Genomic DNA, 27,283 nt, shown 5'->3' with positions numbered 1-27,283 from the left:
AATGGCAGCTCAACCGGGCTGATTAAGGTCAACCGGTACTCAAAGCAATCTGGAAGCTCTCAAGCGTAGTCGTAATGAAGGTCTCGTCTATGCGATTATTCGCATAGCGGAAGACCAATGAACTGCCCGCAGTGATAATGCACGACGCTTTTCCATGAACTAAGTACGGGATGCTTTGTTCAAGATATCTACTGAGGTCTCAGGGCACATACGGCATCTGAGCAGCAGCGACAGCGCTAAGGTCATTATATAGCTTTCGAAGTACTTATCCCAAAATACAAGTGGCTTTCGGGAGTCACAACAACCGAATCTTACCCCTGATCACTCCGAACGCGCTCAGATTAATAGCTAAGTTGGCAATTTCTCGAGTCTGTGAGGATCGTCATATTTTACTGTAACTAAGGAAAAGAAAGACACAGATAAAGTAGAAAAAGTACGTAGATGTGTTTTGGTTTTAGAAAAAAAAAAGAGTCGAAATGATGTCACTTGAAGATGAGATATCACCCGTCTTTCGGTCTGTCAGAAGAGATGTTGTAGAACATATAGGGCGGGAAGAGAAATGAAAAAGGTAAAATGAGTTAAGTAGCTAAATGAAATCTTTCCTTCAGCCTTAAGCGATACTAAGATGAAACTTGCATAAAAAATAAAGAGGATTATTTGATCGTAGCGCCCGCAGAAGGAGTCGCGCACCAAGAAGCGCGGCAGTTATTTCCAAAAGTGTCAAATAAACACATCTTCGTTCATGTTTTATTTGACAGAATATTTTTAGAATATCCTTTATGAAACGCTATTAGTAAACAGAGTGCCTCGAACAGAAGCATTGGAAGCAGTTTGATCTGGGGGTAACAAAGGAGCTTTTGCGTCGGCAATGTGGCCTTGGTCGCAATAAATGACCCTCTGTTGTTTTCGACGCTTTGTTTTTTTATTCGAAATACATACGTCACTGACTAATTGCACGAACTAGCAAGTAGTGTTTTGTGTTGTAAACAAAAGGTCAAAAGGACTCAGTATTAATGAACGTAATATTACTCAGATATTTACATATCTCAAAGTAATTGGTACAATTCAGTTCATTTGACGCAACGTTATTTTTGCCCTCAGAGAGCACTGCCACGCACTCCTGATACGCTGTTGTTGGTCAGGCTTGTCAAGTGCTTTTCTAGTTAACATAAAGCAGCTTCTAATTACTAAATTTGTGAGTTTTGGCAGTGTCATGTTTTCACCTTCTGTTTTAACTGCCAGGTTTCCAAGAGCTGTATGGCTGCTAGGTGACTCAGATGCTGCAGCACGGGCCAGCAGATTTGAAAAGGGGCAGCGTGTTCAGTGCTTAGTGGCCGGCCATGTAGTATACGCATTTCGATCCCCAATGCAACGTACGTCATTCAGTCGGGAACAGATACACAGGGTGTTTTTGAGTGGTTACTTGCTTTGTAGGCCTGTGTGCTCCTCTGAGTCGCATGTTTCACAGCCAGTCTGCAGAGGTTGAGCGTAATCTAGTGGAATCTCATTGTCCCACTCTTGTCGAGACGTCTGCGTACGTTCCGGCCAGATACTGCTTATCTCTATACGGTGAATAGCGGGCGTAAGGAGATCGTAGCTCGCCTTCGTATATGCCTGATAGCGTCCTTCGCGTAGCGGTATGATCGAGATAAATTTCTGTTCGGAGCGCCGAATCAATTGTTTTCATTGTCTACGGAGTGGGCGTTTTTCTTTCGTTATCGGGACCAGCGGAGTTATAAAATTTCGATCGGTCGCACCGCTGCTTCACTGCCGGCAGCCTCTTTAGTCACGATGGCCCGTCACTGCGCATCCCTGGTCCTCTGCCTCGTGGCCTTTGCGGCTCCGGTCGTCTTCGGCGAGCTTAACACCGTCAACGTCGAGGCATGCTCAGGTAAGATCTCTGCGTTACTGCAAGGACAGAAAGCTGTCGGTCAGAATATCTCTCGGGTATTTTCGCCCACACGAATAGAAGTTCTCTTGCCAAAGTCGTGCCGCTTGAATGAGGCTCTCCTCTCAAATCTTGTCAAAGTTTTCGCTTCCCAGTATATTGCATCTTCTCTTCTCTTTAGCGCTGATCGCAGACCTTTTTCCTCCAGGACGGGTACACAACGTACCCAGTTCATTTCTTTTTGAAAGGCACCTTCATTTTGCTGTTTTCTTGTCAGTTGCCTAACTTATCTCTATTTGCTTGAATTGTTAGTCTGTTTATACAAAGCAATGAGTCCTAATATTTTAACTGCAGCCCTTTAATCATTTGTAGCACCAGTGGCATAACTGAATACTTTGATCGTTGCGCTCCATATTGCATCTTTTTTTATATATCGGCCCCTATACTCGGTGACGCTATTGCTCATAGCGTACAGAAAAACAGTTGGCATGTGAGAACATTCAGGCAGGTGTAAATGAAGCTGTAGTGAGAATTTACGGCGTTCTGTGCTTTAGAACGGTTTCAGGAATATGAGTTTCGGGCCGAGGATTTACATACCCAAATTTATTTACACGAATTAAACATCTGCGAAGTTAATTACCTTCCTGGGCAAGTTTTAAAAGCCTCCGGAAATAGATATTAATCCATAGTCTTAATGGAGCTTCGCAATTGGTTCGCTCCCGACAGGTGAATGTACGTTTTCTTTTTAATGTGTAGAAAGCGGTGGTTTTTTATCTACCGTACTCACACTGCGATGTTCTGGTATCGTGAGGTTACAAAATTTAGGTATAGGAGCTGGTGGCAGCGGTGGGATGCTGCTGCACCAAGCACATCAGCTGGTGGCAGCAGTGAGATGCTGCTGCACCAAGCACATAAACTGGTGGCAGCGGTGGGATGCTGCTTCACCAAGCTGTTTATCCTCTATATAAACGAAATAGTACGCCTTGACGAAAATGCCCACTATATAATCTATGCAGATGACACTAGTTTATTTTTTTCAGACAACTCATGTGAGACCTTAGCTAATCAAGCCAATAGCGCCCTGTCTAAAATAAATACGTGGGCTCAAACAAACTGTTTAGCACTTAACCATCGCAAGACAAAAGCAGTACTATTTCACCCCCGCCACAAGCAAATCCAGTTGCCGCACATTGTGTTAAACAATACCAATATTGAAATAGTAAGAACTTTTAAATCACTAGGTGTATACTTTTCTGAAAATATGACATGGGATGAACACGTCGGCTATATAGTAAATAAGTTGTCGAAAACTATTGGCATCATACGCCGCCACTGTTATTATTTCCCTACCTCAGTTAACGTCCTTTTATATAACTGTTTATTTTCCTCCACATTAAGCTATGCCTTTTTAGTATGGTCCACAACAACAGCAACAAACATCAGCAAACTTTTAATATTGCAGAAACGGGTCTTACGTCTGGTCTGCAATGTTCCGTATCGCTCCCATACTGCAGACCTATTTAAAAAACACAATATCGTTCCTGTTACATCACTATACAATTACAAACTATCCCACCTTTATAAACAGGGAATACTAAAGAATAATGATGCATTAACTAACCTAGCCGGATTGCAGATAAACACCACCACCTATAACGTACGTTTTTTGGAACCCTGGAATGTCACCAAATGCCGGACTAACTACGGGAAACAAATGTTGAAATACTCATTGCCGACGGTTTTAAATTATCTTTTTACTGAAACAAATAATGACATTTCCGCGATTTCCTCACAGAAATTGCGTACCTTGTTTGTATAACCTGTTTATTCTTTTTTTTTTCCTCGCTTTGATGTTTGACGTGTACGCCTTCGCCGCACGCTGCTACGCTACTGTGTATGCTGGGAGGTCAGGACTCCTCAAGCTGTTTTTTCAGCTTTTTACCTGCCCTCCTCGCAACATTCCATTTCTGTTGCGGAATAAATTTCAATTTCAATTCAATTTCAATTTCAACTCAAAACATGGGCCAGCCGGTGAACAATCACCAAAACCACACGTCTTTTCATTTCCCAAAGAGTTTCGGTGCTTGCATTGCAGTCAATACTCATATCTCAATTAACTAAGCATTTTCAACCTTGGCTCGCGGACCTTTAGCTGAGGCTGAGCTTTGTGCCAAAACGAAAAACTGCTGATAAATACCTATTGCTATCTAGTCTACAGGGCTTTGCCTTGGCTGACAGCTTTGTTCGACGATCTCATGGCTCTTCGCAGCTCACAATTCGCAAGCGACGCTGCTTACGGGCAGCTCCGTCCACTAAATGCTTTCCCTGCTTCAGCTAGAGTTTCTAGCGATCATCATGCAAGACCGAATATTTTCTTGTCTTTTAATCTTTTTCAATGTGGAAAAGGAAAGTAGGTCCTTGTACAGGCCTTGTGTTATGGTACGTCTTCCGTGGTTTTCAGATACCGGTAAGAATTTATTTAGCAAATAAGCATTTTCGATTTATTGAAAAGTAGACAAAAAACCCAAAGCCAAGTACACGACGTGCAAATAGTAGCGCCTCTTTCAGTTCAGGTTTGTAACGTTTTCATCAAACTAGATTAATAATATGGCGCTCTTTTGTCACCGACGCCTTCATTACTTACCTTATGGTGGTAAATTGAAGATGAAATGTGAAGGCTCCCAAATATTGACCGACCGTGCTGACCAAGCGACTACAGCATTCAGCCGCTGAACCCAAAGACATAGGTTTGAACCTTTGCCGCGGTGGTCTCATTACGGTGGCGGCGAAGTTAAATATGGCTACGTGGTATGCAGTACCTGTAGACGCTGGAGAACGATCCTTAATGAAAATGAATCGCCTAGAGCTCTCTTCCTTGGTGCCTCTCAATAACAAATGTATTTTAATGACGTTAAACCCTTCATACCATGCCATGCCTTGTACGAACCAAAAAAAAATCAGGATGAAGCGTCAGGTCATAATGGCAAGCCACTGAAAGCCAAGCCCCTTGAAGCCATTCCGTTTCGTTTTTCTCTTTCTGATCGTCGCAGTTGACCGAACGTGAGGCCCGAGACTTACCTTTGGCCAATAAACTGCACTCACTTTTATTTATTATTGCTAGGCATTAAAACTCTCACGTCAGATTCTCTCCTGAGCTTTTTATCTTTCATGATGCCATAGCTAAATGCATGCCATTGTCGAGTGCATTTTTTGGAATGGCGTGATGCAATACTAGTGGTAAAATAAAACATACACTCGCCAAAGATGATTTTTAAAACCATGCTTCCTCCTCGCCAGACAGGATTCTGTCGAACCCTTGACTGCGACGCAATACTATGCCAAAAAGTGCACCAATCTCTTTCTTTTCCTGCGGCACATGGCGCTGCTGACATCGTCGCACTCTCTTTCTCTCTCGCCCAGATGGATCTACCAGCTTTGTGGACGCTGTGCGCATCAGCGACTGCTCGAGTCTTCCCTGCAGCGTGACGCTGGCCGACAAGCCTCAGGTCGAGATTGACTTCCGCGCCGGTAAGACAGGCCAGGCGGCCATTATGAGAGTGCCAGTAGTAAATAGTTTAACTAAGACGTGTCTTCTGAAATATCGAGAGGAAATGTGTTCATAAACTTCTGACCATCCTTTCGGGATTATGATGCCTGCATGCTTACATGGCTTTAAGTGTGTCGGAAAGAACGTCGCGGTAAATACGCATGTCGTCATGAAGCAAAGAAAACGCATTTGATTGATGCATCAGCAAAGGAGACACTTGGCTCGTTCGATGCTGATAATGATGAGGATGAAAAACAAATTATTCAGTAAAGAGCTTTGTCCCCACCACTCCCCCTCGTGAACGGGAGGGGCGTTTCGCATGTTGTGACATGAATGCGCAGAAGCGAACACCGGGACACAAAAAGAATGGTATTGACTATTTACTCAAATTTCAGCGATAGAAAAATATTTCGGACATGTCTAAGCCATATTCAAGCTTGTGTGGCAAAAAAAAAAAAAGACTAACTCAGCCTGATCAGCGCATGTAAGAAAAGTATATCCAGCGCAAAAAACAGGGACAACAGAGAAGACACAAACAACAGGACTGGCGCTATATCTTCCCTGCTGTCCCTGTTTTTGCGCTGGATATACTTTCCTTAAGATGAGCCACCGACTAGCCCATACAAAAATTTTGATCAGCGCATGTAGTTTACTTTGTTGGCACTTCGTTTCAGGAGCCGTTTTAAAAACCTGAAAGACAAAGATTGTTGTTGATTCTATTCAACACACAAAGGCACATGCCTGCAGGCAAGCGAGTGTACGGAAGAATTATGGCTCAATTACTGAGATTTATGTACTAATTTTGCGTCCCACTTTAATCCGATTTGAGCTAGGAAATTGGTTCCTCTTGCTTGTAAAAAAAGAGCAAACTAAATTAACAAATATCAAAAATGGTGCTTCCAAATAAAATCGAAAAGATAACTCAATTTTTCATTTTGAGCAGTTTCGCCGCTCTACGGGAATAAACCCGTTAAAGACATTGGAAGTCTTAGAGGTGACCTACACAGCAAGTGTTATCTTTTCAAACAAAAAAGCTAAACGACGCTTGGTCTGTCTGATTTTAGTGCCACGTGTGCAATTATTTGGAAACAACTATTTGTCAAATCCAAGCACTCATTTTAAGTGAGCGCAGAGAAGTCCAGCTTTAGGCGTATATCTCTGACTAAACTGTGTTGGCGAATTCACATGTTGGCCGCAAGTGGAATAACACGGAGGCTTTCTTTTAATATAAAAACTTCATCTGCCAAGGTTACCAAGCTAAACACGAGTAGATCTGTGTTCAGCACTTTCAGTTTCACACCTCTTTCAAAGCTCAACGGAAATGACCTGTCCAGCAAATCGGCTTTGTCTGCGAAATTAGTTTATCAAATAAAAGTGCAGTGACGTGAACAGGACACAGTGACCTATGAATTAAGATGAGTTTTCATGTCTCGAAATCTCCTCGAGAATTTTAGAATCGCGCTTTCGGTAAGGTACACAATTATTTGTACAGTTCGCCAGAAGCCTTTATTCTTCCTGATTAACTAAAGGAACACACTGCTTTCACGAAACGAGCAGCCGTCGACTAATATTGCCCGCCGTCTCGGTCTCCAAAGTAGTTACTGCATGCAGACTAGCTGCAGGGGCTGTCCTCTACGAGTGAAGTGCGAACCATGCCGCCCTGTTATTTTGGCAAAAACGGTGTGTCTTAGAGTAATTTCTGGCTTAGTGTGTGGGCCATTTTCCCGCGTTGTGGACATGCCAGCATAAAAGCTGGAAAGCTAGATATCAGAGCTAACAATATCTTATTTTGTTCTCTCCCACATGTACTCCTTTTCGATGACGCGCAGCCCATGACTCCAAGACCCTGCGCGTGCGTGTGCTCGGCGCCATCGGCGACATGGCACCACAGCCCTTCCCGCAGTTTAAGACCGACGCCTGTAACTTCATGGGCGTCAGCTGCCCCCTGAAGGCCGGAGAGAAGTACACCGCAAAGTTCGAGCTCACCATGTCTCCCACCTTCCCGCCGGTGAGACGCCCCGTCTTTGTCTCATTTTTGAGCTTCCGCTATTTACTGGTCTCCTGTAGGTAGCGGCATAGAAATTTTGCTCTCAGATATTCACTAAGGCAGCCGGCTATCATCTTAGTTCGTTGCTTACTTCTTCAGCTGCGCTTGTTTCGTGCTACGAGCTCATAAACGACAACGGACGAAAAATACCGAGAACATTTCCGACGTAAAAGTTACCTCATACATGCTAACAACTTCAAGGCAAAGTAAACATATCGCATCTTATTCACATTTAAGAAACAACCACCTTGCTATCTACCGCAGCGGTGGCCTCGTAGTTTGAGCATCAGGCCTCGAATGGAGAAGTGCGAGGTTGAACCCCCGTGCCGCTGTCAATGCAATACAATACAATACAATACAATACAATATGCACAAGCAATCCCCTGCCTCGGTGCTTCCTTTACTTGGGTCACAATGCTTGGGAAATGGGTCTTTGACCCCACCTTGAGTTGAAGAAAAATACCCTTTGCCATGGCGCTGTCTAGCCAAAAACTTCTCCTGGTGCCATAAAATTCATCACTGTTGCTATTAAAATGCTTGCAAATCTACAATGATTCTGTTTTTGTTTTTAGTTCTCTGATAAGCGCTCTGCTGCCTAACAGCCTGCCCAGTGTAGCAGGAATGAAAGAGACAGTTGTTCGCGGTCCTCATCACATGAGAACTTTATTTTTGTAATTGACGCTTTCGTTAGCTAACAAATCTTACAGCAAGAAGCGTGAACATCAACAAATATAACATAGCTTAAAATTTGCCGTGCTTTCAGTTTTAAAAGCTCTAGACGAGCCAGTAAAAGTGTCTGAGCAACAAGCGTTTTTTTTTTTTAAACTAGTGGCTAACCCTTCGTTCCAGACAAAAGTGAAGAAAAAGAAGGAAACGCAAAAACCAATCTTTTTTGCTTACAGGTCGTTGGAAAGGCCGTCATTAAGGGCCAGGATGCTGCTGGAGAATTCTTCTGCTTCAATGTCCCTGTGGAGTTCAAGCACTGAACCGACTACTCAGCCTGAGAATGAAGAGAAGCGTCTTTAGAAAAGGAATAAAAATGCTATGAAATAGTAGTGCCCTGTATAGCCAAATTTTTAGACGTCTTTGTGTGCGCCAGCACCGCACAGAGGCATGCAGTAGGAATTCGAAGAGCGGGTGATCTGTGTACGCAGAAGCCGCAAACTTCGGAAAACAATTGAAATAGAAGATATCTAGAGGCTAATCGCTGCAGGATAATAAGCCATGATACAAAATAGAACATGCTATTCATTTATGTTAGTAAACACGTTGTGATCAAACAATTTTTGCGGTTTAACAAATCTCAACACATGATTCATAAGCGGTTAGTCGCCGTTAAGCTGAAGCAATGACAGCAATAATTTTACGACCTTGCTGTATTCGCGGCAGTTCGCTATCCGGAGACGCGCTTTTTGATTCTGGGTATCAGGCAACCGCATCACAGACGACGATTGAGCTCACAGTGAGGCCACACCTGCACCAGTAGGATGGCATGTGTGCTAACCGCCTTACTTTTCATAACGCACCAAGCTATCCTTCAGTTCAGCTCCTCAACTTCCAGAAAAATCGCCATGCAGTGACTCCTCAAGATCCATCAACACCTCCGTGGAGAATTAGAGAAAATCTCAGGGGAACTTGCGCCTCCCATTCTACGCATCAGTGCAGATCAACTACATACACTACAGGGGACATACATTGCCCTATACAGGCTTTTAGACAGAGTAGAAATTGCATCTCACGAAGTGATGTGACATTGGCGCCGTAGGCGTGCGATCGCTGCTAGCGTCTTATAGGCTGCGCAGAGTGAAACTCATGAGGATAAGATGCAAAGAACAACAAGAACTGGAGCCTACTTTGTCTGTGCTCGTGTATTTCGCACCGCAAAGCAATTATAACACTAGACCAGCTAACCCGAGCCAAACTTGTGATCGCTACTCACGTAATGTGTAATTGTCATGCTCATTCGGTGATTCGCACAAAGAAGCAGGCATAGCTCCCCACTAGGTCCTCCTTACGATGCACGACAGCGCGACCACCTTTTTGCTCTGGGCAAAGCTAAAAAATTCATTTTCTAAGGCCCGAGTTCGATACCGTACTGTCGACGGTGGGTACCAAACAGCCATCCACCCAGGCCAACGCGGCTACTCTCGAGCCACGTGCCCGTGCTGACGTCACGATCAAACCGCACGTAAAGTGGATGTAATGAATGAAGTTTTGTAACTGCGCTTCTTAGGAGTTGATTATAAGGCTGCCAAATGTGTTCCTAGATATAACTTCACTTTAATATATCTAAAAAAATGGCAGCTCCTCTAATTCTAAGGCTCCTTAATTGTAGATCGCATGCAGATTACAAGAACAATATTGTTATGAAGCAGAAATCATATATTCTTGAGTGCGACTATATACTGAGTTCGCAAAATGAATAACACGACTCTGAGGCCGTACGGAACAAGTTTATAAAGTGGCTAGTGGTATTTTCTTGTGTACTGTTCGTAGGTAGCCACGAATGCATTTTGCCCGCAAGAGGCGTTACCTTATACCAGCAAGCTGACCACGCGCGGCCGGTGTGCTGTCGGCGCCCAGGAATGTTATGTTTTCAAATTTATAAAATCACTTTATTCACCACTGTAACTTCGTCGCACAACATAAAAGCACTGGAGAGAACATCGCACTAGGTGTATCACAATGCGGCACTTCCTGGGAATACTCGAGGGACACCTAAGGTTTGGGTGTCGCTTAGCGTGTTCAGCGTTTATGTTCAAGTTTGGTCACGACGGTCGGCCTACATTCACGGAGTCGGTCTTTGGCGTATAGCCTCAGTTCTTCGCCCGCCGACCACTCCCCCGGTCAGTTCTCTAAACGCGTGAGTCAGGACATACTGGTGCTTGAAAAACTTTCTCCAGGGTTTGTGCTTGTCAGGAAAGCTCCGAGGGTTTCGACTTACGTACGATGTTCGTAGAGTCTTAGAACGTATGATGCTTTCCCTTGCCGGATCCAGAAATGTGGCCCAGAATATCGGTGGTCTGTGATGATCTTCAGCTGCTCTGGTTGCCATAAAACAAGGGAACAAGAAAGGGAAAATCGTAGGGAAGCACGTTCGGTCACCGAGTTGAATCCATGCGATGCTTGGGAGCGTTACGGATCACAGTTCATCACACTTTTCAGAATGTTCTGTACGCGAAGATGTGCAAAGTCAATACACACGCGAGGCTTTACGTGTCACCGCATAACAACAGGGCACGCCGTGGTGTCTTGGTGTGAATACACTTGGCACAGGCACATTCTTCTAGCTTCCGGTTGTTTCCCTGAAATCGAAGCAAACAGCAGTGAGCATAGAAATAATGTTTGCCACACGTAAACTTTTGGCCACTTTTTTACACGAACCATACTGAAATGTAAAAATTTAGGATATGCCAGAGCTGCAGACGATACTCGTATAAAACACAAGTAATTGCTTGTTCAAGACTCAATGACATAGTTAAGAGCAGATATCACCGGATGAGTTCATTTTTATCAAGATCCATTAGGTGGGTATATTGCTAATATTTAAAAATTCAGAGCTCACACCGCTATTCGGCACGGGTGAAAAATCGTTAGCTCTCTGTGAAGAGAACGAGATAGGACTTTACTATTCAGTTGCCTTTTCTCACTCAGCTGAACCTTGTTTCAATACTAGCTACAAAATTTTTCGCGAAAAGAGGCTGCTACCACAGGCTGAAATCACGAATTGTGCTGCAACTCTCGGACACTTCATGCATTATTCTGAGGAGGGGTACCTTGCATAATAAAGATTTATTTTTTTATAGATGATGAGAAGTTTATGGCTTCCTGTATTAACACATAATACAATGTTCCATGAAAACAAACAGGTTCCCCGGTTGTGTAAGGTCACCAAAAATAGGTCACACAAAAGTGCCAAAGATGGCTCTAAGTTTGTGTATTACACATATATGTACAAATGAACATTGAAGACCCCACTTAATGCGTACCCTTCTCCGCTAACGTGGCAGCCGCAGCTCACCTGTGTCTAGTTGGCGAACCAACTGACACTGGTGATTTTGGCGGGATATCTCAACGCCGAATACTGCGTCTAAAGTCTTACTCACTATATTTTTTCAGTTCAGTTCGTCGTACCAACAAACCAGCATTCACAATCGGTAGCAGACAACTGCGAGCAATGCCTGCTCCTGAGTATGTTTATTGGCGTTGGAACGCAACAAACTGATTTCGGTTGTAATTTTTAAGGCGAAAGCCTTTAATGCCTCATGCTGTCGTGACCAAGGAATGTTAGCAAGTGTGTCCGCTCTTCGGTGTCACTACTTAAAAAAAACTGTGTCGAGGATGGGAATCGAACCAGGGACTTTGGCATTTCAAGTGGAGGCACTACCACTCCGCCACGAAGGACCCGGTTTGAGCATGAGTAAAGGCGCATCTAGTGAATGCATGGGTTTCATGAATGAAATAAAAGGAATAAAGAAAAATAAAAAGAACAAAAGGAACAAAAAAGTAAAAATAAGTAAAGAAACTAAAATAAAGTATGAAAAATGGAAACAAACAGTGTGCCAGGAAACGCTTTCGCCTTGCAGCAGTGTAGAGAGCCAAAGTGCCCCCTAAATTTTTTCGCACCTTTCTATAGTTCACAATTTGGCATAAACTAGTTGATTAAGGATTTTTCTTAAACCAAGCAACTCTCGTACCCAGCAACAATCGGTGCGCCTGCAGACGGGGATAAGAAGGACGCGGGCACTTCGGCTGCTCTTAGACGGTGCTCTCGAGCGAGTCGCTGGAGGCAACGGCCGCGAGGTCTTCGAGGTTGCTACGGGAGCGTCGAGGCAGCCTGTGAGCCGGAGCCAGTGGTCTGAGCACGCCTCCTCGCGAGAAGTCGACGTGGCATGCGCCTCCTTCCTGCTGCAGCGACCCGACTTCCATGTACACTCGATGCGGCCGAGGCAGGCTCGACGTCGACCCCACGGGGCCCAGTCTGCGGGCGGCCGTGGGAAAAGGCAGCTCGGCACCGGCTGCCTCCAGCTCACGGTCCTCCTGTGGACGAGATGGCCGGCCCTACATATGAAACCACATTAGCCTTGCTTTGTCACAACGGCAGCAATTGAAGCGGCTTCACGGTGTTTTGTTTTTGTTGATAAAAAGAAATGACGTACTTATCGGTCAAATGTTGACGGGAATCCCCCAAGGCGGAGTAGATTTGTAGTAAGAGAGCAATTACTCATTGGCATCCACCCGAGCGCAGCCATAAGGCTACAAAGGAAAGCTGTACAGCTTTCTCAGAAACTTCGTAGTTAAAGAAAAATTCGTCCTGCTCCGGGGTTCGAACCCGGGACCACCGCTTCACCGGAGCAGTCGCTCTACCAATTGAGCTAACCGGGACGGAGAGCTTATGGTAGGGAGAGAGCGAATTGATCAATAACTCGAAGTGAGACTTAAGTTTGACTCGAAGTCGAAGTTGACGTACTTATTGTTTGGTTTTATGGGGTTTAACGTCCGAAAGCGACCCAGGCTACGAGAGACGCCGTAGTGAGGGGCTCCGGAAATTTCGACCACCTGGGGTTCTTTAACCTGCACTGACATCGCACAGAACACGGGCTTCTAGAATTTCACCTCCATCGAAATTCGACCGCCACGGCCGGGATCGAACCTCTACTTATGCAAGCATTTAGTTGCGGCCACCTCAACCGCGCCATGAATGAAGGGATAAAGAAAGGAGTGATAGAAGGAAGAGAGAAAGATGTGGCGAAGTGGAGAGCACTGGTATAATTTTGACCACCCAGCGATCTTTAACGTGCACTGATATCGCACAGCATACGGCATACTTCTGCTTTTTGCCTCCGTAAAACGCGGCCGCCGTATTCGGATTCGAACCGCGGTGCTCCTGGTCGGGAGAAAAGAAACCTTTAGCAAAGAAATTACCGAAGGATAGTTACAGAGGAACGGCAAAGCAGAACGCAGACACTCGAGCTTAGTCTCCCTTAAAGCTGTGAGATGAACTAAGCGATGTTGAGAGGAAGGCGCTGTACAGCAGTGGCACGGAGCGCAAACTGGACATTCGTGTCGATGAGCTTGACATTAAATTGGTTTTTAAGAAGCGAAAAGCGTAGTAAAGGCCTCAACCTTAATGGTAATCCCTACCACGCCATGCGGGAAAGAATTAAGGGCAGAGTGAAAGAAAAAAAGAGGCACCGCAGTTTGCAAAGATTACGATGGATACAAAACATCAAGTGTTGGTTTCTGCACGAACTTCAAACAAAGAAATTAACCAAACCAGCCGAGAAAAATGTTTTGCTATTTAAAAATCGTAAGCCGAAAAAAGGTTTCCGTGCGTGCACTTCGGCACATTGCTTTAAGGGAAGATTTTTGTCCATGCTTTTGTTGTGAGACGATTTTTATGCTGCATTTCTGATCACATAAGGCTGGAGTTACTCGGCGGCCGCACTATTACACGCCGCCGAGTAAGTTCCGTAATAGTGGCAATCGTTAGATTCTGCCCCAGGAGGAATGCTGGATTTTACTTTCACAACAACGCACTTTAGCTGGATGCCAAGCCATCAATTACTCTGCGTGCCGTAGTTTTGAGGATGACAGTGCTTATATAATGCCAACGTCATAACAAGGCCATGATAACATAAGCCCGCGTGGCGGAAAGCTGTTCGTTTAGGTATCTAAAATTTGCCACTAGATCTCTTTTCCCTGTGATTCCTGAAATCGGCTGAGGGCAAATTTACAACTTCGGTTCTATGTCACAACAGGTCGGACGAAAACTATCGCTGAAAATAACACAAATGTCACAGGACCTAAAATTATTTGGCGATTTGTATTTACCGCTCTTTGCGAATTTATTTGTACAAAGACGGATTGCTTAACGGAGCATATGTTGCCCACTCTCACAAAATGTACATGCGAACTCGGCGAACAACGTGAACGGTAAAAAGATGTAGGAAGAACGAGAACGAGATGCCTGCTTTTTTTTTAGCTTAAGGGATGTACCACGGCATCCTGCCGATGCCCACTCCATGTGATCCGATATTTGTTGAGTATTCACGACTCTGTGTAAAGACTATGCATCGAAACTTCAGTGACCGCCATTGTGTGGTGCATGTGACAGGGTAGAAGGCTGTAGGAATATCTAATCGCGTTAACATAAGATGTTGGGCTACTTGGTACGCATTCATGGTTAACGAACGAATGAATATCTAATTGCTTTATTATTACCTGCTCCTGCTTGCCCTGCTTAAGTTGCAGGTTGTACTATACAATGACGTTCATGACGTCATGTGAATACCTCCTGTATTCAACATATTTGAATCATAACTTTGTTGTAAAAGCGTATATTGTATCACTCTTCTATATTTCCGGCCTTAAGATTGCATTTTTTATAAAAGGAGACACGAGAGTGAACAAAGAGCAGCAGCATTTATCACTTCCGCGGGGCTGAAAGTATGCGAGACAGCTGAGCGCGGCCCTTTTTAAAAGCGCAGAGCTTTTGAAAGCACCTCCTGGTGCGTAATAGGATTCAATTTAGCCTCCAGGGTCAAAATGTGCACAGGGGAGGAAAGCAAGGTGAACAACCGGGAGGAGATAAATATTAAATGAAGAAAGAAGTGCTTTCTTTTCACGGGTGCCTGTCCCAGCCGCTGGCTTAGACAGCCATTCAGCTCGGTAAGAAAAGAAAGAAAAATGTGAAATGTCAGGAGCTAAGCCTGAATGCCCACCTTATCTGTACAGTGGCTTTTCCATGAAAGCTCCATGTGTCCCGCTTTTTTCGCCGATGTTGGGAGGGTGTAGTAGTTTGTTAAGGGCTCCTTTGTGTAGACAGTTTTTTCGTCTTGGTCGCAGCCATATGCTGCACAGAAAGAGGACAAAAACACACGAGGGTATGGTTGAAAGTCTTAGATAGCAGAGTTCGCCTTTAAGAGTTCCATAAAACTGCACAAAGTAAGATATCCCCATAAAACATTCGTGTAGTGAGAAAGATTTTACGACGTTTAGGCTAATATGTTTTTCAATTAAAATGCGTAGCAAACGTCAGTGAAATGAATATTTCGACTTCAGATTTCTTGGAACCTTTTTTGGTGTCCTAACGTATTGGGCATGCAAGATGAAGTAAAAGTTACTTCCTCTTCATAGTATCTCATTACGGCTGCTATTTGGTCTTCGCTTTTGTCCTTAACGTAAATTGTACTTCTTTCTTTCATAAAATGCACCTTTACTGAAGAAGAATAGAAACTTGGGCAAGTTGGCATTGTGTCACTATCAAGTTAGTATGGTATGGTGTCGTGGTGAATTTTCAAGGCTAGATACATCTTACGACTAGGTGACGAATGTGTGAGTGTACCGTCTATCGCGATAACACGCAGCGAATTGGACTATCTAGATCCGGGGAATGATCGAGGCGATTTTTGACTCATGCCGTCATATGTGCTTATCGGTACTTGTGGGACTTGCAGATATATTTCGTCTTCACTTCAATAAACTTTAGATGCGAGTCAGCGCTTGTTTTGTCACCTTTCCGTGCCTGTCTTTCACGTTGAAGGATTCACCATCTATCCTTACTGCTCAGCTTACCGAACGTCCATTTCTGAATGCAGCCTTAAGATAGCTGGTCTAGATAGATAACCCGAAAAGTTTTTAATGTTGGTTTAACCTCATTGGTGAATTAAAATGAGTTCTATACTTTAAAATTCGTGATGAGAGCTTTAGTTTGGAACTGAAATCTGCTGCCTCCACTAAAGACCTCGCTCTTCGCAATCGCACTAACTAAATAGTTGAGAGCATGTTTGGAAGATTCAGAATTTTTGACTTAACTACATATTCATGTATGCATGGCGTGCTTGATTATTTTCCTGTCTCAAGGCACTGTATGGTACTTGCCGCATTGAAGTTCTAGATTGAAGCCATGCCAAAAAGAAACCAAATGAATACTCAGGGTGTGATGAGGACGACTCAAAGTGTCTGAGTTTCATGGTTCTCCGGCGCCGTCCGCTTTGAATACATATTGAATTTATTGCGCTGCGTGCGCCGAGGGTGTTTCTAGAAACTGTTCGCAGTTTCTATGGTCACAGTAATTAATGTAACCGCTGTAGAAGGCTAAACAAAGTAACAATAAGCGACACAATTGAATGTAAGACACAAAAATTTGCAGATTATCTTTGTGTACTTGTTGCCCAAAAAAATAGCATCTATCTTAATGCATATGAATACAAAACATCTCACTGCACACACACAACACAACTGACCATATAAAACAAAAAAAATAGCCTACATAATGAAGAAACTAAAAATAGTAAAAACTAAGTCGCCAAATAGCTGCAAAACACGAAAATAAATCTTCGATGGTGGTGGGATATTATTCTGTACCGTGAAAGAATCCAAGTTTTCAGAAGTCATATTTAAAGGAAGTGATCTTTGACTTGGATTATTAGTGGTCATTAACAGAGGCTGCTTAAAGCTTGATACATTCATATGCAACGGTCAAAGCCTTCTTAGTGCCCATGTTGCAAGCAAGCTGCATCTCCCGCAAAATGACGAAGTGCTTACATTTGTAGGTAACTTGGCACAGTGGTGTCGCCGGTATTATATCTGGTCCTTTTTCTTCTACGTCTGCAAAATCATCTGTGTCTTTCTTCAAAAGGGTATTAGACCTGAAAAAAAAATAAACAGTGTCGTTGACAAGGGTGCATCAGGATTAATTTGAAATCTTCTTTTAAGTCTTTGACATCCTCTATTACGAATCATCTTCCAGCGAGGTTTTATTGTTAGTTTAAACGTATATAATCGTTACAACAGCGTATCCTTTCGAGTACGCATTCCTGAAAGATTTTCAGTATGAAAAGCTGTCACGAGGAGAGGAGAACAGTTTTACAAAAAAAGAGTACCACTGGGTGCTAGTGTGTTTTATCAGGTATAAGAAAAGCTGTGACAGTGACACCTAGGTCTCTTTATCGGTCTTTAGAATGCAATACAGAGTGCAAACGAAGCTTTGGGCAATATTCGTTTGGTCTATGGCCTTGCAGTGGCTCTAGATAGGGCTGGCTGTCGAACGTTGTAAACGATTGCTGAAGGCTTCTTCTCTCTTTGGCGTTCATCTCTCCGAGATTGTTACTTGAATTCGCAGATATTCTGGGGACATTCTATCAGACATGTGAAGCTAAAGAGAATGCAAGGCAGATTGGAAAATAAGCTTTGTACAATATTCGTTTCGTCCATGGCCTTGCAATGGCTCTAGATAGGGATAGCTGTCGAGCGATAGAAACGATTGCTGAAGCTTTCCCTCTTTGGCGTTCACCTCTCCGAGAATGTTGACCGTATTCGCAAATACTCTGGATATATTCCATCACACAAGTGAAAATCATGCATGTCGAACGCGTAGGTGTGCTGCGTCATTCGTCGGCGTCGGTGCTGATTCGCCAGTTTCAGCATAGATGGTCACGTTTATGCAAGTTGGCGGAATCATGTGCGTGTTTCTGCCACGATCAAAATAATGTCATACTTTGTTGCCTTCATTACCAGAAGCGGCGACGAACATCATTGGCACAAATGGAACGGAAAACGAAATGAAGCGCTGAAAAATACACTCTATTGTCTACACTCCTTATTTCAAATGTTCCTGCTGAGAAGCCAGATGTTAGCGTAATTTGGATATCGATTGGAGGCAAGACAAGGACTGAGCACTTTTTCAATGAAAACGCCGAAGCGCTTCGCAGGGACAAGAGGGCTTGTTACTTCAATGTCTGAAGTCGGCTGACGGTCGATGTTGTTATTATGCTTGAACTAAAGTCATTCTAAATATATCTAGCAGGGAACTGTGCGTAGAAACGTAAAAATGAGCAAAAATAAAGAAAATACGCTGAGCCAGCTACTTACTTTTCATCGCCTGGTTCACTGTACGTGTCTGTTGAAACGGAACGAGGCAAAATCACATTAGTTAGTAAACTCGCAGTACCATTTCCACATGGTGTACTAGAAGATAAATGCATTACCATAATACAGATAATAATGTGCAACACACAGTGGAACAAATACCTTGATTGGCTTTGCAAACTGACTTTTGTAATTTGCTAATAAATTTGTAAGGAATACGTAATGAAACAACGAAAATGCGAGAGGAAGGCTAGGACGAAGAGAAGAAAGAAAAAGCAGATGAATAAGAATACGAACATGAAGAGATAAAGAGTACTGAGAGAGAAGGCGAAAAGCGCTTTTTTGGGCTGATCGAGAAAAGGAAGCAACGCGCCAGCGAAATACAGCTAATTAAGATGGTTTCTTAACCAACTGCTGCTGCCCAATGCGGCAGATTTAGATGAGCAGTCTTTTCACTTGATGTTTTCAGTGTTTAGTTTTTTTTAGTTCTGTTATGTATATTGAAATTGAAATTTATTCCGCAACAAAAAGGAATGTTGCGAGGAGGGCAGGTAAAAACCTATAAAAACAGCTTGAGGAGTCTTGTCCTCCACGCATACGCCGCAGCGCAGTAGCGTGCGGCGAAGGCGGTGCACAGCAACATCAAACCAAGGCAAGAAAGAAAAAAAAACATCTGATACAGACAAGGTACGGAATTTCTTTGAAGAAATCGCGGAAATGTCCTTGTTTTTTCGATAAAAATATTACTTAAAACCGTCGGCAATGAGTACATCAACATTTGTTTCCCGTGGTTAGTCCAGCATTTGGTGACATTCCAGGGTTCCAAATAACGTACGTTATACGTGGTGGTGTTTATCTGCAATCCTGCTAGGTTAGTTAATGCATCATTATTTGTTAATATTCCCAGTTTATAAAGGCGGGATAGTTCGTAATTGTATAATGATGTAATAGGAACGATATTGTGTTTTTCAAATAGGTCTGCAATATGGGAGCGATACGGCACTTTGCAGACCAGAAGTAAGACCCGTTTTTGCAATATTAATAATTTGCTAATGTTTGTTGCTGCTGTTGTCGACCATACTAAAAAGGCATAGCTTAATGTAAAGGAAAATAAACAGTTATATGAAAGAACGTTAACTGAGGTATTTAACTGAGGACGTTAACTGAGGTATATCTTGTACTTTTTAAGCTGGGTAAAGCACTTTAATACGAGACGAAATGCTTGTGACTTCCTGCAAAGGTTCGTAAAGAGCAGAATTCAGCAGTGTCAATGTTTCCACACTCATTTTATTTTCCTCTTTTAATCGTGTCTGGATGATGTAATTAAGCTGAAGAACATCAATCCACTTTTTCCTGTAAAAGTTGGCCGAAATAAGATATCGTAAAGAAGGAGAAAAGGACCGTATTTCCGAATTATTCTCCCTTCGATAAATGAGCCATACAAAACCTAACAACTTTAACTGCAAAGTTTATTTAGGTGCCATGCTTCACAACGTCCGGAACAAATAACTCTAGGTACCTTTGCTTTTTTTCTGACACGAAGCAGCGCCTTGAAATTGGTAGGCAGGCATTTTCACGTGAAAATAGCTGGGCTATTCTACAAGAAGGCTGATAATGACAGAGACGTACCTCGTTTTCCCTTGGGGTACTTGTACTTAACGTAGACGACAATCACCACCGCAGCAACCAGCAACGTCGCAATTAGTCCCAACAGCGCTCCGATTATGGGCCAGGCGGTGATCATGCCACGACTTCCAGCTGTTGCAGAAACGAAAAAAAAAAGTTGAGAGGGCTCTTAATCGCTGATTACGTGCGACATTGTGGTAGCATCGCTCTGTGTCCACCAACTAGATGGCGGTGGGGGGCTAATCCACTCCCATTGACACTCTTGCTTTTGTTTTTCGATGACACGACTCCTTTTTGACAGCAGACTCACCTTAAGAATAGAAATTTTACGCCACGTCTCTTGTAAAGTTACTGCATAGTATCTAGAGTTGCTTGCAGGTCCGCCATATTCTTCCCCAAGCATTCAAGTCATGAGGGAAAGCCACAACTCTTGCATTCAGAAGGGAAAATTGTTGCGATGGTGAGAGCGGTTGGAAGCTCAATTCGCTTTATTCTAGCTGCCGAACTTTCTTTATTCTACACAGATTACTTTTGCATTGAATGACACAACTTGCTAGCAATGCGTCGGCTGCCCTAATGCCCATCTCAGTAAGTTACGAACAAAATACGATGTGGTGGATGGGTGGCGTCATCTGTTGTAAACGCCACAAATCGCAAAAGTTTTCCGCTTTTCTAACTCAAAAAGCCTATTTTCAAAATTTGAAGAAAGTCTTAGGTAAAACATTCTGTATCTACATCTTCCTTCCTCCGCACATGTAACAAGCATACACTCGAAAGTAGAAAGTTGAACAGTCGCCACCAAAGCTACTAACCCATGACCTACGAGGGACGTGGGTGCAGATCGCAGTAGCGGTGTGCGGTTGATTTTTCTCCACTTTGAAGTGAGCTACCTGGCAGGCAAAAAAATGGTTACACTACTAATTAGCCATTAAAAACAAAATTAGCTGACGCTTTCTTTGATTTCGGGAACTGTTGCCTTCTTTAATATACAGGGAGCCCCAGCTAAGAGTACTCAAATTCATACCTCTTGAAAAAGAGGGACTAAAGGTAAAAACTAACTAACTGTTATTAAGAGTCGTGTGGCCTAGTCAGCAGTGGTGCCGCCCAAAAACACCATTTGCCTTCATAGGAATAGGGTACTTCATACAGCCTCCAGTCTACGGCATCTGAGGTCATGCCAATTAGGTTTGGTGCTGATACCCACCATCTTAGTTTCCTGCACCCCCCGCCCCCTCCTTCTGTTTTTTATCATTGCAGCGTTAGACGTATTGTTTTCTTTCAGCGAAAATTCGTTTTTTCTCTCTGTGAAGCCTTCACTTTCCGAGCATGCTCCAGTGGGTCCAAATATTTTACTTCCAGGCAGTGAAAACTTATTCACTGCCGTCTCCGCAGGTTTATTCTATATTACAGTGGACATAATTTACATTATAGAGCGCAACAGAAAGGGACTCCAGGTGGTAGAAATTTCCAGACTTTCAATACGGCGCCCTTCGTAGCCTGAGCCGCTTTGGGACGTCAAACACCCATAAGCCATAAATCAAAAGTGATATTGTACTAATATTAAGTTGTGAAATTTTTTCCCCGTTTTCAAGTTATATAATTAAATTACAAAGTTGAAAGGTGTCAAAATCGAAGGCCAGTCCTGTTTTAAAATTCCGCCATCAGCAGCGCGCTTCGTAATATCGAACGGGAAAATACATTTTTGATGGCTCTTCAAGTGGTATTCCTCGCATTGAACTATGTTAAAATAGGATCTCTTCTGCCGTATGCTGAACGCAGTGTAGGTGTTTAATGACGTAGAAGATGTTAGTGCAATTCCCGCTACGACACTATGCACTTAGAGGCCATTATAACAATGTGGAATGCACCATAGCAGAGTTTGCATATTATATAATAAGCGTATTCATCATGTCCAAAAATTTCATCTATGATGATGATTCAGAAATTTATAAATTGGACCCGCCTTCAATGTTCACGGCCTTCAATTCACCATAGTGTCTTGCGACTTGAAAGGAAAAAATATTATTTTTGAACTTTATCCTCCCTTATTGCACTCTAAAGCAGATATTGTCCACATTGCCGTACAGTTAACCTTTCACGGGTCTTACCGACGCACCTTTAACGGCTTTGCAAAAAAAAATAATATTGAATAATTTGGCAGGCCCTCTATATATCTTGAACTAAGATATTTATTGTCGACATTCTGTCTAGGCTCGAGCCTTGAGACATATATATAAGTGTATAGCTGTCGAGGAAAACCGTACTCAGCTGCTGTTAATGCACTATCGGTAGCAAGGGATTGTGGGAGGCATGTTACCGGAATAAAAATGTTTGCGTCCCTGCCTCGCGACCAAGTCGTGTAGCATTTTTACCAGCGGACAGAGCATGCACGCCCTCTCATACATCGATACACTTCAGGTGACTATATCACATGACTGCGCAGAATACACTTGCGTCCCACTAACTTTTACTGTGGATAGTACGTAGAAAATCTTGTGGTAAAAACGTTGCCGATAATTAATATTTCCCTAAATTACGCCTCCAGCCTTTACACACACGCGCGCGCGCGCACGCGCACGCACGCACACGCACGCACGCACACGCACGCACACACACACACACACACACACACACACACACACACACACACACACACACACACACACACACACACACACACACACACACACACACACACACACACACACACACACACACACACACACACATACAGAGGTATCTGCCGTTTTTATTCAGAAAATACCGAGGAAAGTGATGGAGGTTACTAACCGGAATAGCTATATTTACCCAATTCTGGTACCCAAGATGTATGCCATAAAACCGGAAGATTACTGAGATTAAATCTCGGCAAAAAGAAACTGAAAAAAGAAAAGACGTTTTAGCAACAAAACGAAGAAACGCCCAAAACAGCCTCTACACCCTAAGAATAGAAACTCATGCTGGAAATTTTCAAGTAGAGAAAGAAAGAAGCCATCTAGCGTTTAAGGAATAACTTTTATCTCTAAGCAGCACTTGATTAAACTGTTTCTTCAGGGCCTAGTTCCAGGAACGACATCCCAAAATGTCGCGGCAATTTTCCTTTCAAGGAAAAAGCAGCAATGAAACGATACGCTGGAGGAAAAAAAAAACTTTTTCGGCAAGAAGAGACCTGATTTACTGCCTGTGTCAGGAGTGATGATTGATAGCTGGCGTGCAATTTCACCTCCGGAAGCGAAAGAAAGCGTGGATGAAAACGCGCTTGGTTCGCGTGCAGCTACCGATAAAGCAAACTGCGGCATGCATGCGCCTAACTCCACAAAAAAAAAAAAGCTGAAAGAAGCCCCAAGAAGACGGGCAGCCGTGTTTACAGTAAACAGAGGGAAGAAACTAACAAAGCAAACCTTCTTTTAATCTAAAAATAGAGACATCGTAGCTACTTTCTTTCTTCTACCTTTTGTACCTCGGGCTGTCAAACGTCCGAGAAATGACAAAACGTCGGATGCTGCGGGAAATTTAAGAAGGCCCGGCGGTAGGAATTTGCAACAGCTAAACCAGATCGGATCGGGATAGCAAACCACAGGCAGATCAGGAACGTGTGCGTATGATCTCGTGAGGCTGGACATAGATTTCTGAGAAGTTTGATTGATGATCTCTGGGAAAGAACTTAGAGCCCGGGCCCGTTGCGGAATATGTGCGTTTGCGTTCATGCTGCGGCCTCGCCCATCGCTGTAAGCGATATTGGTCAGGAAAGAAAATAAACAAAAAAAGACGAGATGCTTATCTGCAACGACTGTGGTCAAAACTTGCGCCGCGGTGGTGCCTTAAAGGAAAGATGAGACCCGTAAGAGCTTCACTTTGACGCAAGGCGGCGCTTGCCTTTATCACAACCTGGTATCAGATGCAATATATATAGTTTCTGGAGGCTCACGTGAGAAACTACAAACATATCCGGATTAAACAGGGAAAAAACACCCAAAGAATGAACGCCAATCAACTCGCCAAGTATAGCGTGCTTCTAACAACTATAAACCTAGTCTATTGTGAACCACTGGCGAAATGCATCGAAAAGAAATTATGTTTAGTGATTGGACGTTCAGGAATAACGCCATCAAACTAGATTGAGGCTAGGACGCGTCTTTTTTTTCTTCTGCGCACTAGGGAAATTTGCAAACCGATCCCGGCCGCGGCCGACGAATTTCTATGAAGGCGAAATACTAGAGGCCCGTGTACTGTGCGATGGCAGTGCACGTTAAAGAACCCCCAGTTGGTCGAAATTTCCGGAGCCCTTCACTACGGCGTCCCTCATAGCTTGAGTAGCTTTGGGACGTTAAAACGATATAAATAAACAAATAAATTTGCAATTCCCTTCGTGCTACACACATTGTTCTTTGAAAGATATTTTTGGTTGCGTGAATTTTAGAAATAATAAAAATAATTTTTGAAATAAATAAATAAATAAATAAATTGTTCTATCACAGGCTTTCATATAACGACCTCTTTCGATTGTTGTCAAATTAAGCATGGCCTCTAAAGTGGCAACAAATATCTTTGCATTACCGCAGAGAGGGGCCAGTTAGACTCGGAAAGCGTTGCCTGTTCCTCTGTTGTCGTGCTGCAGTTTGGAATTGCACGCACTCGCGGCAGGCAGTTGTGCTGCCGAGTCTGGATGTCGAGTGTCTTCTGAATGGTCGACGCTTTTTGGCTGCTTTCAGTGAGAGTTTTGGACGGGTTTCCTACAAGGCCGGCAAGTTTATTTGTGGAACCTTTAATTACTTTTGGAACCTTAAGTTTACTTTCATATGTCGTTTTTTTTTTAAATTCATGAGCACTGCTACGGGCTCTCTGCGGAACCACATCTTTTTTTTCCAAAGTCCACCAGAAATTAATATCTAAGTGAATAAATAAATTAATAAATGAGCTACTTGCTGTGCTTGTACACGCGTGCAGCTTTTGTAAAAAGTGACGGGCACAAAAGGCTCTCTCTAGAACATGCTCTGTGGGTTGCTTTGCATCGCCAGCGGTCCAACATAACCTTTCCGAAAACCAGAACTTCTCCGGATTCTACAGAAGCTGTGTCATTTCGTTTAGAAGCAAACCCCTTGGACTTTTTAGTTTTGAAAAAATCCGTACAACTTTCACAACCTCACACTACTGACGAGGGAGGAAAACACGGGAAAAAAAAGGACAAGAGAAAGAAAAGTTTTCCTGCGGTCGTTGGAGGGACGGAAGAGGCTGCTTGTGAACGGAAGCAAGTAAAACGATACTCCAAACCGCAGCTGACGAAGGAAATAGAGTGCATCTATGTGAGGGTGAAAAGAAACCAAAGCGCAAGCTCGAGCAAAGTGATGCACAGGTAACTCTAAACCGCGGACCTCGGGCGCAAATGGCGTCCTCTTTCGCCAGTACTTGCTTGCTTGCTTCCTTGCTCGTGGGTGGCGTAGCGTGTGTCAGACATCTTGACTGCATTACAAATCAGTCATTAGGCGGGAATAGTCGAGCGTGGACGGCGTTGACGGCAAAGAAGAGCAGCGCAGAGACGCCGACGCCGCCGCTGGCGCAAATGACGATGACTAAAGGAGCGCCGGGAGGCGGGGAGCGGGAGCGCGGAGAACGGCGGAGGAAAGAGGGATGTTGAAGCTCTCTGTGCATGATGGGCTCGCGCGCAAGCACGCACGCGGGACGGTGTTGTAGGAAAGTCGGCTATGACGCACATCTGCTACAGCTGTTGGCGCTACAGCCGCCGTCCAAGGCCGCGTCGCCCCGACGAAGAAGCGAAATTATACTGCTGGTACGAAACATGGAAATGACTTGGGCGCGCCTTCCCACCTCTCCTACTCTTGAAGGGCGTCGTTTCGTCGGTCGTCCTTCCAGCAGTTTCTTCCGTTCGCGCCACGGCTCCCGCGTTTCTCCACATTTTCGACACCTTGAAAGGAAAGAAGCCCGCTTGAGGTTGGGAAACGAGGGAATGGAGAGGAGAATTAAGCAGGAGAGCAAGAGGAAGAGGGGAAAGAGAGTGTATTTTCCGGAGTAAGCGCCACTGAAAATCGCTGCGGTGGCGTTGCCGTCGGTCTCGGCAAGCGGCTGCAGCAGCAGCGACAGCAGCAGCTCGCTATAGCCGCCTCTTCCTTGGAGAGAGCCGGCTCGTCTCGTGGGGCCATCATTGTCGCGTGCAGGCGACAGAGCGGTTTCTATGCCTGGGCATAATGTTGCCCCGTTTTATGCCGGTCCGCAGAGCACCTCTTTCTCACTCTCTCTCTTTTCTTCCTCGAACTCTCCAATCGTCGCGCCTCTTCGGATGCCGTTGACGCTCCTTCGGCAAGCCGTCGAGAGAGTTACCAGGGGCAACCACTATGAACTTGTCCCGCTCTTGCTCTTCTCCAGGGCTCGCGCGTGCGTAAAAAGTGGCATAAAGAAAAGAGCTGAACTATGCCTTTCCTTTTTCTTTTAGTTTTTACACTTCCTTCCCAGCCTCTTCTTACATGCTTTTGTGATCAGGAAGAGGGAAGAAAAGAAAAACGGGCTCTAAATTTTGAAGAAATAAGAGAGAAAGAAGACTCATGAACAAAGGACCCTCCTATAATCCTAGAAGAATGAATAAATTTCGACGTCGGAGGGAAGATCACCAAGCTTTTTTTTTTCTTTTCCGTTCACTTTATCTCTATATGCTCATGTGCCTGGGAATCGTGTTTATACCCCCAGAAAGCTTTTACGGCGACTCCTTTGTTGCTAGAGCTTCAGGTCTATGTAACGACGGGGAAGAAAATTGCGCTCGTGTACGAGTGGGGGCATGAAGACTTTGAAAGGAAATAAAACCAAGTCCATTGTTTTAAAGCGAGAGCTATATTACACGCAGTCTCGCTGTTTCGCTGTGGGACTTCGGCGCAACTAATGCGCATGCGCGAGGAGCCTAGTGACGTTAGAGCTGAGCAGCTGGTGCGCCGCGCGGCGCGCCGCTCGCTTCCGACCGAGAGGACCAGCCGAATGACGTCACATCTGCCGGCGCCGCACGCCGATTCCGCTTGCCTCAGACCGAGAGAGAGACTGCGCACCTCTCGCTATGTATATCCTGGCATAGCTGACCTAAACACTGCCAATTTTTTCACAACGCTTGGTTCTCACTCCACCTCAAGCCTTTTTTTTTGTTGTTGTACAAGAAGGAATAAAAGAAACAAACAACGCTCACAGAAGCGGCTCTGCATTTGCCTACCGCCATATTTTTGCACCATTTTTTTTCCGTCCCTCGAGTAATCGCCAAAATGTAGCTAGCGTTTTTGTGAAACTATTTTGCGATGCTCATTGCATG

General features: G+C 44.0%; 2 protein-coding genes across 4 annotated transcripts in view; one reads left to right on the top strand and one right to left on the bottom strand.

Annotated features, from left to right (window-relative positions):
* The first annotated feature begins 1,706 nt into the window (after positions 1-1,706).
* Positions 1,707-8,537, top strand: LOC149339584 (mite group 2 allergen Gly d 2.02-like). The gene is made up of 4 exons (XM_089550518.1): positions 1,707-1,891; positions 5,309-5,416; positions 7,265-7,443; positions 8,385-8,537. Exons 1-4 carry the CDS (start codon positions 1,792-1,794, stop codon positions 8,466-8,468), a joined length of 471 nt encoding a protein of 156 aa, XP_089406644.1. The 5' UTR covers positions 1,707-1,791; the 3' UTR covers positions 8,469-8,537.
* A 1,784-nt stretch (positions 8,538-10,321) lies between these two features.
* The window catches only part of LOC149339582 (neural cell adhesion molecule 2-like), a 177,177-nt gene continuing 160,215 nt past the window's right edge, over positions 10,322-27,283 (bottom strand). For 2 of the 3 annotated variants that reach the window (XR_016283532.1, XR_016283533.1), the window contains 6 exons: positions 19,984-20,112; positions 18,358-18,385; positions 17,032-17,135; positions 15,207-15,337; positions 12,180-12,543; positions 10,322-10,787 (listed from right to left, as the gene is read on the bottom strand). Coding sequence is in view for 1 of the 3 variants with exons in the window: in XM_089548287.1 (XP_089404413.1) it covers positions 10,695-10,787; positions 15,207-15,337; positions 17,032-17,135; positions 18,358-18,385; positions 19,984-20,112 (485 nt within the window). In the remaining 2 variants the exon portion in view is untranslated. The remainder of the gene's footprint in view (positions 10,788-12,179; positions 12,544-15,206; positions 15,338-17,031; positions 17,136-18,357; positions 18,386-19,983; positions 20,113-27,283) is intronic. The other variant, XM_089548287.1, reaches the window with a different exon arrangement.

This window comes from Amblyomma mixtum, chromosome 6, assembly GCF_055824585.1.
Source record: "Amblyomma mixtum isolate Tamu chromosome 6, ASM5582458v1, whole genome shotgun sequence".
In the NCBI taxonomy this organism is placed as follows: Eukaryota; Metazoa; Arthropoda; class Arachnida; order Ixodida; family Ixodidae; genus Amblyomma; species Amblyomma mixtum.
The sequence above is the reverse complement of the archived record's forward strand: the minus strand, read 5'-3'. Positions and strand labels throughout refer to the sequence as shown.